At 53.3% G+C, this 12,337-nt stretch overlaps 6 protein-coding genes across 6 annotated transcripts; 1 reads left to right on the top strand and 5 right to left on the bottom strand.

Annotated features, from left to right (window-relative positions):
- Positions 1-83: 83 nt before the first annotated feature.
- Positions 84-879, bottom strand: BU25DRAFT_491759 (uncharacterized protein). Its single transcript, XM_033711591.1, has 3 exons — positions 735-879; positions 442-628; positions 84-384 (listed from the first exon to the last, which is right to left on the bottom strand). The coding sequence occupies exons 1-3, from the start codon at positions 756-758 to the stop codon at positions 317-319; spliced, it is 279 nt and encodes a 92-aa protein (XP_033561017.1). The 5' UTR covers positions 759-879; the 3' UTR covers positions 84-316.
- Positions 880-1,044: 165 nt separating this feature from the next.
- On the top strand, positions 1,045-3,574 carry BU25DRAFT_72668 (WD40 repeat-like protein). Its single transcript, XM_033712058.1, has 3 exons — positions 1,045-1,313; positions 1,367-2,215; positions 2,264-3,574. Exons 1-3 carry the CDS (start codon positions 1,173-1,175, stop codon positions 3,410-3,412), a joined length of 2,139 nt encoding a protein of 712 aa, XP_033561018.1. The 5' UTR covers positions 1,045-1,172; the 3' UTR covers positions 3,413-3,574.
- BU25DRAFT_411355 (uncharacterized protein) lies at positions 3,565-4,778 on the bottom strand. The gene has a single exon (XM_033706533.1). It carries the CDS (start codon positions 4,452-4,454, stop codon positions 3,702-3,704), a length of 753 nt encoding a protein of 250 aa, XP_033561019.1. The 5' UTR covers positions 4,455-4,778; the 3' UTR covers positions 3,565-3,701.
- Positions 4,779-6,111: 1,333 nt separating this feature from the next.
- On the bottom strand, positions 6,112-7,270 carry BU25DRAFT_72859 (uncharacterized protein). Its single transcript, XM_033712059.1, has one exon. The coding sequence runs from the start codon at positions 6,904-6,906 to the stop codon at positions 6,298-6,300; it is 609 nt and encodes a 202-aa protein (XP_033561020.1). The 5' UTR covers positions 6,907-7,270; the 3' UTR covers positions 6,112-6,297.
- Positions 7,271-7,302: 32 nt separating this feature from the next.
- BU25DRAFT_411358 (uncharacterized protein) lies at positions 7,303-8,606 on the bottom strand. Its single transcript, XM_033706534.1, has 2 exons — positions 8,054-8,606; positions 7,303-7,998 (listed from the first exon to the last, which is right to left on the bottom strand). Exons 1-2 carry the CDS (start codon positions 8,253-8,255, stop codon positions 7,517-7,519), a joined length of 684 nt encoding a protein of 227 aa, XP_033561021.1. The 5' UTR covers positions 8,256-8,606; the 3' UTR covers positions 7,303-7,516.
- Positions 8,607-9,794: 1,188 nt separating this feature from the next.
- BU25DRAFT_342913 (uncharacterized protein) lies at positions 9,795-10,258 on the bottom strand (the record flags this gene model as incomplete). Its single annotated transcript, XM_033702932.1, has 2 exons — positions 9,795-9,982; positions 10,042-10,258. 2 exons carry the CDS (start codon positions 10,256-10,258, stop codon positions 9,795-9,797), a joined length of 405 nt encoding a protein of 134 aa, XP_033561022.1.
- Between the last annotated feature and the right edge of the window lie 2,079 nt (positions 10,259-12,337).

Here is a 12,337-nt window from a genome sequence, read left to right on the forward strand (position 1 = left end):
CGAACGATGGATAGTGTATAGAATATACCGCGCAACTTCACACCCGCGTCTTTCAGTATGCAATGTGCCTTTGCGTGGTTCTCGGGCTCGCAAATCATGTGAGGCTGAAAGTAAGCATGTATATTGAAAACGCGACCAACCGTCGTCTATACTGTACAGATGGTACACAACACCAGAGGTTGGTATCTCGCACCAGACTATCGACTATCGACTATCGACTGCTTTTCCGCACCTCGCCTCTTGGCTTCCGTCGGGCGACCATTATGTCCATGCTAAAGGGAGAGAAGGGACCTTCTACGTTCTACGTCTCAGGCGCTCATTTCTCGTCTGTGATTCCGAGGATTGTGTTCAAGTCGGCGTTGGGGTCCTTGGGGTCTGCCTTGGCTGTAGCATCAATCAGCACGCTGCTCGTATCGCGAGTTCAAGGTCTGGAGGACGCACCGCCAGATGAGGCCTTGGGCTGCTCTTGGGGATGTGTCTTTGCCCACTCCTGCTTGGCCTGCCTGATCAACGACTCCTTGTGGCTGTACGCCTTCTGCTCGGCCTGCGCCTTCTCGCGCGCTGATATCGACAACTGCGTGTAGGCGCCGTAGAAGAGACCGGTGGCCAGGGCGGACCATCGGAGGACCTGCATCATCGGGATTAGCATCTGCACTGCACTTTCCAGAGCTCGACGGAGCTCCATGCGCCCGCTCGGCGTGCGGATGGGCGCCAATCGGGGGGGGAGAGCGTACGTTGACACCGACGGAGGTAGACATGCTGAGCGGTCGTGCGAGGGCTTGCGACTGCGACTGTGCGGCTCGAGAGTGTCCAATGGCAGGTATTCCGGGGCTACGACGGCTGATGCACCGCTGTACGTGGTCCGGAGCGTTGTGACGGCGGCGTCGAGGCGGATAGAAGAGGTTGGGCGGAGGAGCTGTTCGCTCTCTGCAAGATTCCTGCGGTTCATCCCGACTCGGCGCTCGGGCCAGCCTTAGTAAGGCGCGACTTCGAGGAAGGCACGACGACAACACGCAGACCCGACTTCGGCACTTCTTTATTTTCTCTGAGGGGGCAATGTCTGGGAGGGGGGTGTAGGACTCGACTCCTGACGTATTTCCACAGCCACCACCCTGGACGACACTCAGCATAAAACGCACCCAAAGCCCACCCCCACACTCCACACCTCCGCCATGGAGTCCTCGTTCGAGCAGCGGCGCCAGGAAATCCTCGCGAAGAAAGCCAAGCTCGCCGAGCTGAAGAGGCAGCGCGAGCTGAGGAGAGAACAGGCCGGCTCCAGCAGACAGTCCACGACCGCGAGTCCGCTAGGAGAGGTGCGCTGGTCCGTTCATTGTTTACCCACGAACAACACTGACTCGCTGCGCAGGTACTGTCGCCCACACCGCGACGGAGCCAAGACCTCGATCGCCGAGCCGACGTCGACAGTCTCATAAACAACATCCTTGGAGACCGCCGACCAGCATCGACACAGCCCGGCTCGCCAGCTGTGCGAGCAACACGGCCGACCTCGGTCGTTAGCGCAGGACAGCTGAGCAGCGACAATGAGCCAGCATCACCAGCACGGTCCCGCATGGTCGACGGAGAGACGCAGACAGTATCCATAGGCCCACTCGCGACCGTCTACGAATCTGCTGGCGACGGGCAGGTCACAGCTGAAGCTAACACGCAAAAGGAGGTAATCACATACAGCAAAGGTGTGCAAGCAAGCATAGACTGGACCCCCCCAAAGCCCCGAGGCGCCGGCGGGAGCGACACAGAGCGCGACGAGAGCCCAACACGGTCACCAAGGAGTAAGAGGCTGAGCCGGAGACAGAAAGAGCGGGACGAGGAGATTCGCAATCAACTGCGAAAAGAAATCGAGGAGGAGATCAAGACTGCGCAACAAGCGCCGCAAGATGGCGCAGTGGCGAGCTCGGACGAGAACTACCCTTTCAAGACACTCACAAACGAGGAGCTGACTGCGGTCGAGAACTCAGATGACTTCATTGGGTTCGTGGAGAGGAGCACAAAGGTGTTAGAGAGGGCCTTGGACCAGCAGCTTGGATACGACATTCTGGCAGATTATGCGCTTGACGGAATAGATATCGGTGACGAAGACGAGCGCTACGGAGCAAGTGCGGGCAAGAAGGGCAGGCGCATAAAAGAGATTGCACAGTTCTGGGACGAAAGATGGAGCAAGAAGAGGATGGTTTCGGATCTGGGATTCTCTACAAAGGTACTGCACTTCACCTGTCTTTGCAAGTCTCGCTAACAGTATACACAGTTCCCAGAGCTCGTCCTCGCATCCTACACGAAGAACCCCTCCGCTCCTCATGATCCGGACGGTCTGATCCAGGTCTGGAACATGCACATGCACGACCGGCCGGAGTACATATTCCACGCCCAGTCGGATATTCTCACAGCAAAATTCTCTCCCTTCCATCCGAACCTCATCATCGGCGGTGCGTATTCGGGACAGGTCCTGTTGTGGGACACTCGTGCAAAGTCAGCTCCTGTACAAAAAACACCTCTGACAGGATCTGGACATACACATCCTGTCTACTCGATAGAGATCGTCGGAACACAAAACGCAAACAACATCATCTCATGTTCCACAGATGGCGTCGTCTGTGGCTGGACGGTGGACATGCTTACTCAACCACAAGAGTTCCTCGAACTTACCTCACCCCCACCAGCAAAGACCGACGACATGGCAGTAACCTGTGTTGCCTTCCCACAATCAGACCCAACATACTTCCTCGCCGGTACAGAGGAAGGCTCAATCTACCCTTGTCACCGCTACGATCGCGCAGGCGCGAAGGCAGGTGTCGATGGGCGAGTCAAGTACTCTGGCCACGTTGCTCCAGTCATGAGCTTGGATTTCCATCCCACAAAAGGACAAATCGACCTCGGTGACCTCGTCCTGTCTTCTAGCGTGGACTGGAGCGTCAAGCTGTGGAAGGTTCGTCCACCAGCGGCGACTGGCTCTGGCAACGCTACCTTACCTGGTGCCACACAGCAGGTCGTACCGGTCCTTGACATCGCGCGCGAAGACCTCGTCTACGATGCACGTTGGTCGCCTGTCAAGCCTTCCGTGTTTGCCCTCGTCGATGGGGCTGGCAGTCTTGAGGTCTGGGATATCAACGTCGATACTGAAGTTCCTGTTCAGTCGATCAAGCCGAGCGACAACAAGAGAGGTGCTTTTGCAAATATGCCGACAGGCATGGGCTACATAAACCGCAGTCTCAACAAAGTGGCTTGGGAGAGGAACGAAGGCCGACGCGTTGCTGTTGGTGGCATGGACGGCGTTGTCACAGTATTCGAAGTCGGCCAGGACTTGGGTGGTGTTGAGACGAGGAATGAAGAGTGGAGTGGTGTGAAGAAGTTGGTGAATCGATTGGAGGGCCACGGCGAAGGTATCAATGGCAGGTAGAACCGCCGTTCGACAGTCACAGAAGTGGATCCCTTGAGGCGAGTGATTAATATTAGTCCTCAGGGTGTTAAGTCGTGGCGCAAGGCAGCATCTTTGGAGGAGTCTGATACTTAGTCAACATACCCCTTGTGCTTTCGGATAGAATCTTGTGCAATTATGCAAAAATGTTCGATTGTCCTTGTAACTTCACATGCGCCTTCCTCGATGATGCCCTGCCAACATTCTGAACATTCAAATGCGAGTCTTCGTAGATTCCATCTTCCAACTTGACATCAATACTTCAACACATTCAAACGAACAACACACCAGCAGCCCCAGCCAATGCCCCCGCAACACCCATCATCCTCTGCTGCCCCTGAATCCCCATCGGCGCCGCAGCAGCCGTACTCTGCGTCGCTGCGCCGCTCCCACTCGAACTCGCCCTCGAACTCGCCGTGCTGGCACTGGCACTGGTACTGGTAATGGTACTGGTACTGGTACTGGTACTGGTACTGGTACTGGCACTGGCACTGGCACTGGCACTAGCACTGGACCTCGAAGCGGCACTGGCGCTCGAACTCGCGCTCGCGCTTGCGGCACTCCCTGATACTGAGCTTGAAACGGTGACCACCGCGGTAGCAGTTCCTGTGCTGATCGTGCTCAGTTCCGTAGGAATCGTAGTGCTGAATTCGTCCGTGACAGGTGCAATGGGCGCTAGTCCTGTTGTTGCAGGTGTATTCGTGCCGATGATGTTGGTAAGTGGTTGTTGCGAACTGCCCAACAGCGATTCGGTTGAGACGTCGACGTTGAACGGTTCGCCCCAGGACGATGTTGTGCTCTGGGCACTGCTCAATCCGATGAGGGAGAGGAGGGCGGAGTTTCTGAGGAGGGAGAGACGCATTTTGCTGAACTTGGAATTTGATGTTGAACTACCAGGAGCGTATGTTTTCTTTCTTCGTTGAGGGTGCGGTTGTGTCTTTGCAAGGGTGAGTTTTGGTCTGAGAACGGGGTTTGTAGTCGAGGGTTGCAGGATCTGGATGGTCGGAAGCAAGCAACTCGACATCCTTACGATGTCGATATATTTAGCGGCTTATCGATACGAACGATACGTCGTCAGCTCAGGGCTGTCGTTGCGGTATCTGATTGGCAATGCGGAGTGGGAATATAGCGCTTGTTGTTTGTTCGTGTTCCCGGCTAGGTAACAATCGTCTTGATTCGAGTTTCTCAGATCCAGAATGATTGAGGGCAAGATGAATGTGTGAAAGCCGAGTCTTTAGCATAATCGTAGGCTTCCGCTGACCCCCCAATGTCCGAGATCATTGTCGCAGCCGCAATGCGCTTGACGTGCAGCATGTAGGGTGCCCAGCGATCAGCTTGACGGGTGAGGTGTGACATGGAAGTGGTGAGCGCTGGTTGGTGTGGATGCTCGGCTCTCCAATCCTCCCGCGTTGATCCCCGAGAAACCGGCTAGTTGGAGCCGTATGTCGACTGTCAGAATGGGCGATGACCCTGGGTCTCGAAATACTGTCTATTTAGGTGAACGGAGTGAGCTTTACGACTTTGTACACGTGGTGAAAGGCATAATACTAAGGACCTTGGGAGTAACGGGTGTATCTATCTTACTTTAGACATAAGCTTGTCTTGCAAAGAATCGACCTATCAAATGTGCAATACAGCCATACTCATAAGCATCTCCTACTCTTAATATCTCAGCATCCTCAAACCAATCGCGCCTGGCATGTAGACTTCTTGTCTCCTTCGGCAACCTTGCACCCACCGTCAGATAGCGAACCACAAATCTCTCCGTCTCCCCGTCACTCCCGTACATCACATCATACCTTCGAAGACAACACTAAACATCCTCTCGCAGCGTTCAGTCGCACCCTATGCCACGATGGTAAAGGCTCACTTCACGCAGACCTATGTCATCTTCAGCACGACCCACTCGGCTGGCCAAACTGTTTCTACAAGCCAGGAGATTAGACTGACTCTGAGTTTTGACGGTCTTGTTCTCGTGTCTCGTGATGCGCTTTCAATGCCTCGCGCTAGACGTCGGTCCTCGTGTTAGAGAAGAAGAGGTGCTGAGCAAGAGCCAGGTGATGAGCGTACGACATATTGTTTGCTGTAGCACTGGCGGCTGAGAGTATTATGACAACGGAAATTGTGTTAAACCTGGACGTGGGCTACGAGAGGCTAATGATTGTGGTATGAGAGGTGGAGAATGGGTTTGATATTAGGAAAATAGGTAATGGATGGGGCGGAAAGCAACCTTCGACTCGCTGTGAACATGTGAGTTGGTTCTTGATGAATATGATGAATACAGGTACGTATCGTTTGCGTGAGAAGTGAGAGATCATGCGAGGTGTCACTGAGACAATACTGTCAAAATTTATGAACCCATATGTATACTCATATGAGCTCTCATTGTTAAGAATAATCCACATGAGTTACTCAGTGCCGACAAGTAGATGTCTGAATATGAGCATTTCTCGGAGATGTGAAGTCGCATAGCGTTTGACCCAATGCTTGTGCATGCATTTCGGGCTAGACCTGTATATCTAGTTAGATGCCGAGAACCTTCGCCAAAACTCACTGAATTCCCGCAGATTCGACCACAATGGATAAGAGAAAGAGCAAGTACCAGTGAATGAGATCTTCCATGACAGGATTGCGTGACAGATGCATACCGTCCGCAACTCGCCATGGGTGTGCGAAAAATTACTCTCAGCCCAAGCGGTGGCTATATCCTAACAGAAACGGCCCTCAACACAGTCCTACAAAGAAGAGCATCTTACACCAACGGCTCGACAGCCCGTCGACGCTATTAACGGCAGCATTCCTTCGCCGCGAGATTCTGACTGGTCTTCGTCGACCTCTCTCCATTAATAGCGCACCAGCAAAATGCATCAAGAAGAACCTCCACGCTTAGCCTGGCTGAAAGCGCAGGCGCAGCTCCCCAACTGCAGCTCCAACCGCCGCTCACCGGTCTCGAAGCTGAAGTCGCACAGCCGACCTCGGATAGCGCGCTCGCCAAAACTATTCCTAGCCTTGGCGCGCCCACCAACACTCACTTTGTATGCTGTTTCGTACCGAAACGCTGGCGATTTGACAAGGCGTTGGTTTTGGCGCAACTTGATCGTTGCGAGAGGCAAGGCAAGCCACGAAGCTTGCCACTCGCCAGCCCGACCCAGCCTCGCTCTACGCGAACCAGTGGAACCTCGCGGTTGGTCCTGCGCTAGTGCCATGCATGAAGCTGCAAGACGGTATTGCCCGCGTGATGAAGTATTGACGCGTAAACACTTTGGCGACGGCGTGCGGCGTCTTACCGGATGTAGCTCAGTTGCGCAATAGTAGTTTTGTGCATGATCGTATGCGCAGAGGGAATTGTTTGTGGATGAAGGACGGGGGCGAAGAGGGAAAAGGGGAGGCTGGTGAGGTTGTGCGAAGTGAGGTGGCGATGAACGGGTGCTTGCATGTTTGGGGTGCAGAAGCTCCCGTTGTGGGGTAGAGAGCATCAGCACAATACGAATGCTGAACCATGGGTGATCAGCGGATGAGCGGTAGGATACGAGTTCCACGTTTAGGTCCCAGATTCGCAATATCACTCGCGAATGTGACGAGGTTTGGTATCCCTACCTGCTGTGAAGCACGACTCGACAGACGCTGCAAAGGGAAGAAAGAACGAGTGGCCACACGGAAGCACTGCCGCGATGACAGCTTTGTGTTACGGTATGACGATAACAGCACGATTGATGCGGTGACACCTGCCTTTCTCTTGCTTGTCACGACGATCTCCGTGGAACGCAGTGTTTCAAGATGAGTGCGCAAGGCAGATGTACATACCGTTGTGCACGACCCTCAGTCAATCATCAGTCGATCGCAGAGGCACGGCGAACATGATGTAAAAAGATGCACAAGATCAAGATTGAATGGGTATAATGATTTCATAGTGTCATTGGTCTACCGCCCACTGTACAAGGCCCTCTGCACTAGACTAAGCAATGCACAGCACTCCACCCCAAACGAGCGACGCAGCGCTCGTGACTCATTAGAAGGATATCAACATAAACAAGAACTCTAAATTATCCAATGCAAAATACATGAAGATGTTTTAGATGAGATCGCTTAGTTGAGGAAAGCGAAAGCACCAGCAGCACCGAAGAGGAGCGCCAGAGGAGCGGAGGAGAGCGAGCTGGCGGCGCCAGTGCTCTCGGGGATGGCGGCAGAGCCGGTGGCAGAGCGGGAGAGGGTGGCGGAAGAGACAGTACCGTTGTGGCTGACGGTGACAGCGCCAGTGCCAGTAGCGGAAGCGTGGGCGCTGGAGACAACGCTGGAGGTCAGGCTGGAGAGCGAAGCAGACGCGGAGGCAGCGGAGGAGGCAGAGGAGGCACGCGAGGCGATGACCGAGGAGACAGAGTAGGCGGAGGCAGACGAAGCAGATGCGGAGGCAGCAGCGGATGAGCTGGCAGCGGCGGAGCCACCGGTCAGACCGAACTGGCCGGAGTAGTTGGGGGTCTGGCCATCCTGGCGGATCTCAAGAGCGTAGTCGGCGCCGTTGACAAGGTCCTTAGAGACAGTCCAGGAGAAAGTACCTCCAGTAGCAGTGGCTGTGAAAATTATCAGTACGTGATGTTTGACGGCAAGGACTGTGGTGAAACATACAGGTCAGGGGGCCGATGGTACCGAGATCAGTGGAGAGACCCTTGCGGAGGATGAAGGTGGTGGGGGTGTTATCGGCAGGGGAGTAGGTGACAGTGTACGTCTGACCAGCTACGACACCATCGGTGGGGTACTTGTTGATCTCGAGGGCGAGAGCAGCGGCGATGAGAGCAGCGCTGGAAGCGACCATCTGGAAGAAACGCATTTTGATGTTGTTGGGGGGTTGTTGATTAGGTAGGTATTAAGTGTTGTACGTGTACGTAGTTGGATTAGAGAACGAGTGTAGGTACTGTGTACAGCGAGAGGAGCGATCGGTGGATGAAGGAGAGGGAAGGTGAGCGATGTCCTGGGGATTAAGAACACCTGTGAACGCTGGGCGCAGCTGACTTTTACAAAGAGGGCTATCGGCTGAACGACGCCAGAGCAACGGCTGGAATGCAAAATTAGGTTCCTGATGCAGTATGGTTTAGCCTGGAGCTAAATGAAAGTCATGGTCATGCACCAATCGGCGTCTGGTTCAATGGCGATTCCCCTGGGAGCCCCCTTTTTCGCACCCCTCGACGGTCGAGGTTGGAAAGGTGTGCGCCGGCCCAGAACCACTCACCATTTAGGCCACCTCTGGCGTCGTCGAGCGTCCCGGCGCATCCAAGTGCACGCCAACGGCCGCCGTGTCTCTTGCCTAGCCGGGATGAGCCTAGACGAAAGCCACTCAATAATCCGGGGAAATTCAGGGGCCGAGCCTGCTCCTTTCTTGACAGCGACACATGAGGCGCACAACAGCGGAAGGCTGGAGTACAGGGCAATGGCTGCACACGGTCTCGATGACGAACTCTGTGCGACGCAGAGCGCACACGATCACCAAATTTTTCGGTTGTTGCGGATGTTTGCGTGCAAATTCCCTTGCCGTCAGGCGCATACCTTCCGCATCCGGACGCCTAATTACCGAACGCTTTTTCTGTTTCACAACTTGCCGCTGGCAACGTCATCGTCGACAAGCCCAAGCCAGATGCGTGACTTGTCTCGCTGTTTTAATGCCCACGCTTTTATCGATATGGCGAGGATCTGCTGCTGGGAAAGCAGCGGCCTTTGCATTGTTGTTGGTGGAGCGGCAACCTTGGTCGGTGCGACACCAGTGATGAACCTTGACTGCTAGCCCGAGAAATTCTAGTCGCGATGGTATTGGCTCCACTGAAACGAAATTTGTTTGTTGAATCGCTGAGGTCGAAGAACATTCGATCAAGACTCGCCTCGCGTGCTTGGACGATGCCAGCCGAGTCGTGCCGTCGGGAGTGGATGAATGCATCGACGGAAATTGAGCTCCCTGTCTCAATGCTCCGAAGACCTGGGGTGTTGTGGTCCGCAAAGGAGATCTATCGCAATGAGAGTCAGCAATTACCATGCCAAGATAGGATTATGTGCGCATGATGGACACTACATCATTCATCGAGGAACGTGAGCGGTTACCACGTTAGCCAGGTGCGTGTGCTGTCAGTTAAATGACGCCTACTATTGTTGAAGTCATTCTTAGTTACATTCGTTATCGAGCTTCTCTACCTTTCCTTGTGTGTTGACGAATCCCTCCGCAAAGAGTTGGAAGCTGGTCAGAGTTGTGGACATGTCCTGATCGTAGAACGACAGCAAGCAACAAGACAAAGAAATGACGCCAGCTGCCAGCTGCGAAGCTTTGGACCGAGATCACTGCTTGGATGTCTGGGAAAGTTGCTGAAGTTGACATGCGCCCTGCTCAGATAAACTGCTCCTCCCACTGTGTTTCGGACTTGATGAAATCCGCCATGTCGGCAGGCAAGTCGACCTCGTCGTCGTCGACCTGGAGTGTTGGAGGAGCCTCAACCTGAGCTTGAGCCTTCTTGGAAGGGGTGTCGTCGTCGTTGTCGCCCTTTCTCTTTTTTCGAGTTGCAGAAGTGGTCGTTCCTCCTGGAAGTAGTCAGTACGCTGAATCAGCAGGAAGCATTATCGCAATCATTGCACACCTCGCTTCTGGCCTGGCTGAACGGGTGTGAAATTTTCGCCTTCGTCAACGCGCTTTTTGAGCTCTTTAGCCTTGGCGAAGATGGAACGGAACTGATGTTTGAAACTGCTAGCAGTACGAGTGCCATCAAGAGCCGACATCATGTTAAGTTGCTCTTTGAAGATACTGGTGCAGCCAAGCGCCATCAGCAGGATGGAGACACAGTCTGCTGGGATCATCTTCTGACCTCCAGCAGGAGAGTCGGTAGTCTTGCCCATGTTGACTGGGGACGGCGAGGTAGGTTGTGGTGGGATAGACGAAAGTGTGGAAAGACGGTGCAGAAGAGCAGAGTGGAGCGTGGTGTCAAGGAAGTGGGAGGGCCGCTCAACGATAAGACTTTGTAGCTGCCTGGGCGGGTGCAGCAAGTGAGAGCGAGCTCCAACAGCTGGGCGGTGGTGAAGGTGAAGGAGCCGTGCACCCAAAACACAACAATACGTACCGCGTTTGGTGGTTGGTGGGACAGACTCGAAGGCCTCCCCGTTGTCGACACGCGCTTTGAAATCCTTGGCTTTGGTGAGGACGGTCCTGAAGTCGTGCTGGAAGGCACTTGCGGTCTTGACGCCGTCGAGGGAAGAAATCAACTCATAGTGCTTCCTCGTAAGAGAGGTTGTGCCGGTCGCCATGAGAACAGCGGCGACTACATCAGCGCTGTACATCTTTCTAGCCTTGCTATCACCATTGGCGGCTGCTTTGGGAGGCATGTTGATTGTGTGTGTGTGTGTGTGTGTGTGTGTGTTGGACCGCGGCGAAGCGGAGCGATGCGTTAATGTCGAGGGAGAAGCGGAGTAGAATGTCGAGGTTTCGGGAGAGCTGCTTAGGACCAAGACCTAAAAGCTATCTGTCTCAGTGTGGCAAGTGAGGGTGAGCTGCAGCGCTTCCAACAGGCCGTAGTACGGTACGTTTGAGGCTATCGTGAATACGGTACGATCAAATTTTGGTGTTGCACCTACGGTACGGCTACGGTGGACCCCTTTACGGTACCGTACACCGTACTACAGTCGTAGTACATTACTGTAAACAGTTAGTGTGTCTGTTTGACAGTGAATTGAGACCGCATTTATATACCCCAAATCATCACTGCTCTTCTATTAAAAGTCACACTTATCCGCTAATTTTTGTGGGCTGCTCAAAGTACTTCACAGTCCATCTCTCTGTGGCCAAAAAACCATGCCCATATATTCACATGGGCGCCATGGAGGAATAGATTACAACCTTATCACTTGCTTTTTGCTATAAAAAGGCGGTACAAATCACAATGAAGCTGTTGAAACTGGCTATAGTTCATTTCCTCTGTCTTTTTGTTGCCCTATCCTGTGCCAGAACATGTTCCGACAGTTGGGTTAGGGAGCTAGCCGCTACCCGGTTCTTGACCCAGTTCTTCTGTAGTTGACAAGCCTCAATTGTAGCCGGAGAAAGTGAGTTTCGATCAGTAGGGAGAGTGCGTTTAGCACTGCTAAAACAGCGCTCACACTCACAGCTAGTACATGGGATGGAAAGAAAATCAGCAGCTATTTGGAAGAGTATAGGGTACTTGCTGTGACCAATTCGCTTCCACCACTGCCAAGGGTCATCAAGAAGCTGCTGGGAAACAACACTGTCATTGGTGAGGTCTTCTTGCAAGTCGTCAAAGTAACAATCTAACTCCTTCTTCTGCTGCTGTTGCTTCCGGTGGTTGTGATTGCCAGTAAGTAGCATAGTATCAATAGTCATTGTACGTGCAAATGGACTGGCAGTATGGCTTATTGGTGGGTGTCTCCTGAGATCCTCGGCAGCCATTATCTCATCAGGAGTGTTGTTGGCAGCAACATACTTATTGAACACACTTCTGATGTCCTTTTCAGCTTTGCTGTGCCAGTCGGGGAAGTCACACCAGTGATCTTTGAACCAGGTAAGGCGGAGGCAAGGGTGAAGGGCTGTTGCAATGCAATAGTAGCTAGGAAGTGGCTGTAAGACAACCTTCTTCCAGTAACTATCAAGTTTCTCCCATCCCATGTTGACAGCATTCTTGAAGTATGGTGAGAAAGCCATAGGATTGTTTGCAATCAACTCCTGATACTCGTTGTAGTGTACCCATAATGTCTGCAGATCAACAAGTGTTTGCCACAATGAGCCAAAGCCATTATTGCTATTTTTACCCTCTACAGCTTTAGTGAGTTGAAATGGGACTTCGAGAAAGCTGACAAGTAGGTCAACCTCTTCCCAATTGTCATCACTAAGCTGATCAACTAAGGGGTTGTACTTTGTAGCTGCAACGGTGG

Source organism: Macroventuria anomochaeta (genome assembly GCF_010093625.1).
Source record: "Macroventuria anomochaeta strain CBS 525.71 unplaced genomic scaffold BU25scaffold_19, whole genome shotgun sequence".
Lineage (NCBI taxonomy): Eukaryota > Fungi > Ascomycota > Dothideomycetes > Pleosporales > Didymellaceae > Macroventuria > Macroventuria anomochaeta.

Bases quoted from the DNA above. Each gene is read 5' to 3' on its own strand.
- BU25DRAFT_491759 (XM_033711591.1), bottom strand. From the start codon at position 758: ATGTCTACCTCCGTCGGTGTCAAC. The intron at 629-734 runs GTACGCTCTCCC...CCGATGATGCAG, and splicing joins CTACCTCCGTCGGTGTCAAC to GTCCTCCGATGGTCCGCCCT. The intron at 385-441 runs GTGCGTCCTCCA...TTGATGCTACAG, and splicing joins GCCCAAGGCCTCATCTGGCG to CCAAGGCAGACCCCAAGGAC.
- BU25DRAFT_72668 (XM_033712058.1), top strand. From the start codon at position 1,173: ATGGAGTCCTCGTTCGAGCAGCGGCGCCAGGAAATCCTCGCGAAGAAA. The intron at 1,314-1,366 runs GTGCGCTGGTCC...CTCGCTGCGCAG, and splicing joins CCGCGAGTCCGCTAGGAGAG to GTACTGTCGCCCACACCGCG. The intron at 2,216-2,263 runs GTACTGCACTTC...CAGTATACACAG, and splicing joins ATCTGGGATTCTCTACAAAG to TTCCCAGAGCTCGTCCTCGC.
- BU25DRAFT_411355 (XM_033706533.1), bottom strand. From the start codon at position 4,454: ATGTCGAGTTGCTTGCTTCCGACCATCCAGATCCTGCAACCCTCGACT.
- BU25DRAFT_72859 (XM_033712059.1), bottom strand. From the start codon at position 6,906: ATGCTCTCTACCCCACAACGGGAGCTTCTGCACCCCAAACATGCAAGC.
- BU25DRAFT_411358 (XM_033706534.1), bottom strand. From the start codon at position 8,255: ATGCGTTTCTTCCAGATGGTCGCTTCCAGCGCTGCTCTCATCGCCGCT. The intron at 7,999-8,053 runs GTATGTTTCACC...TAATTTTCACAG, and splicing joins TACCATCGGCCCCCTGACCT to CCACTGCTACTGGAGGTACT.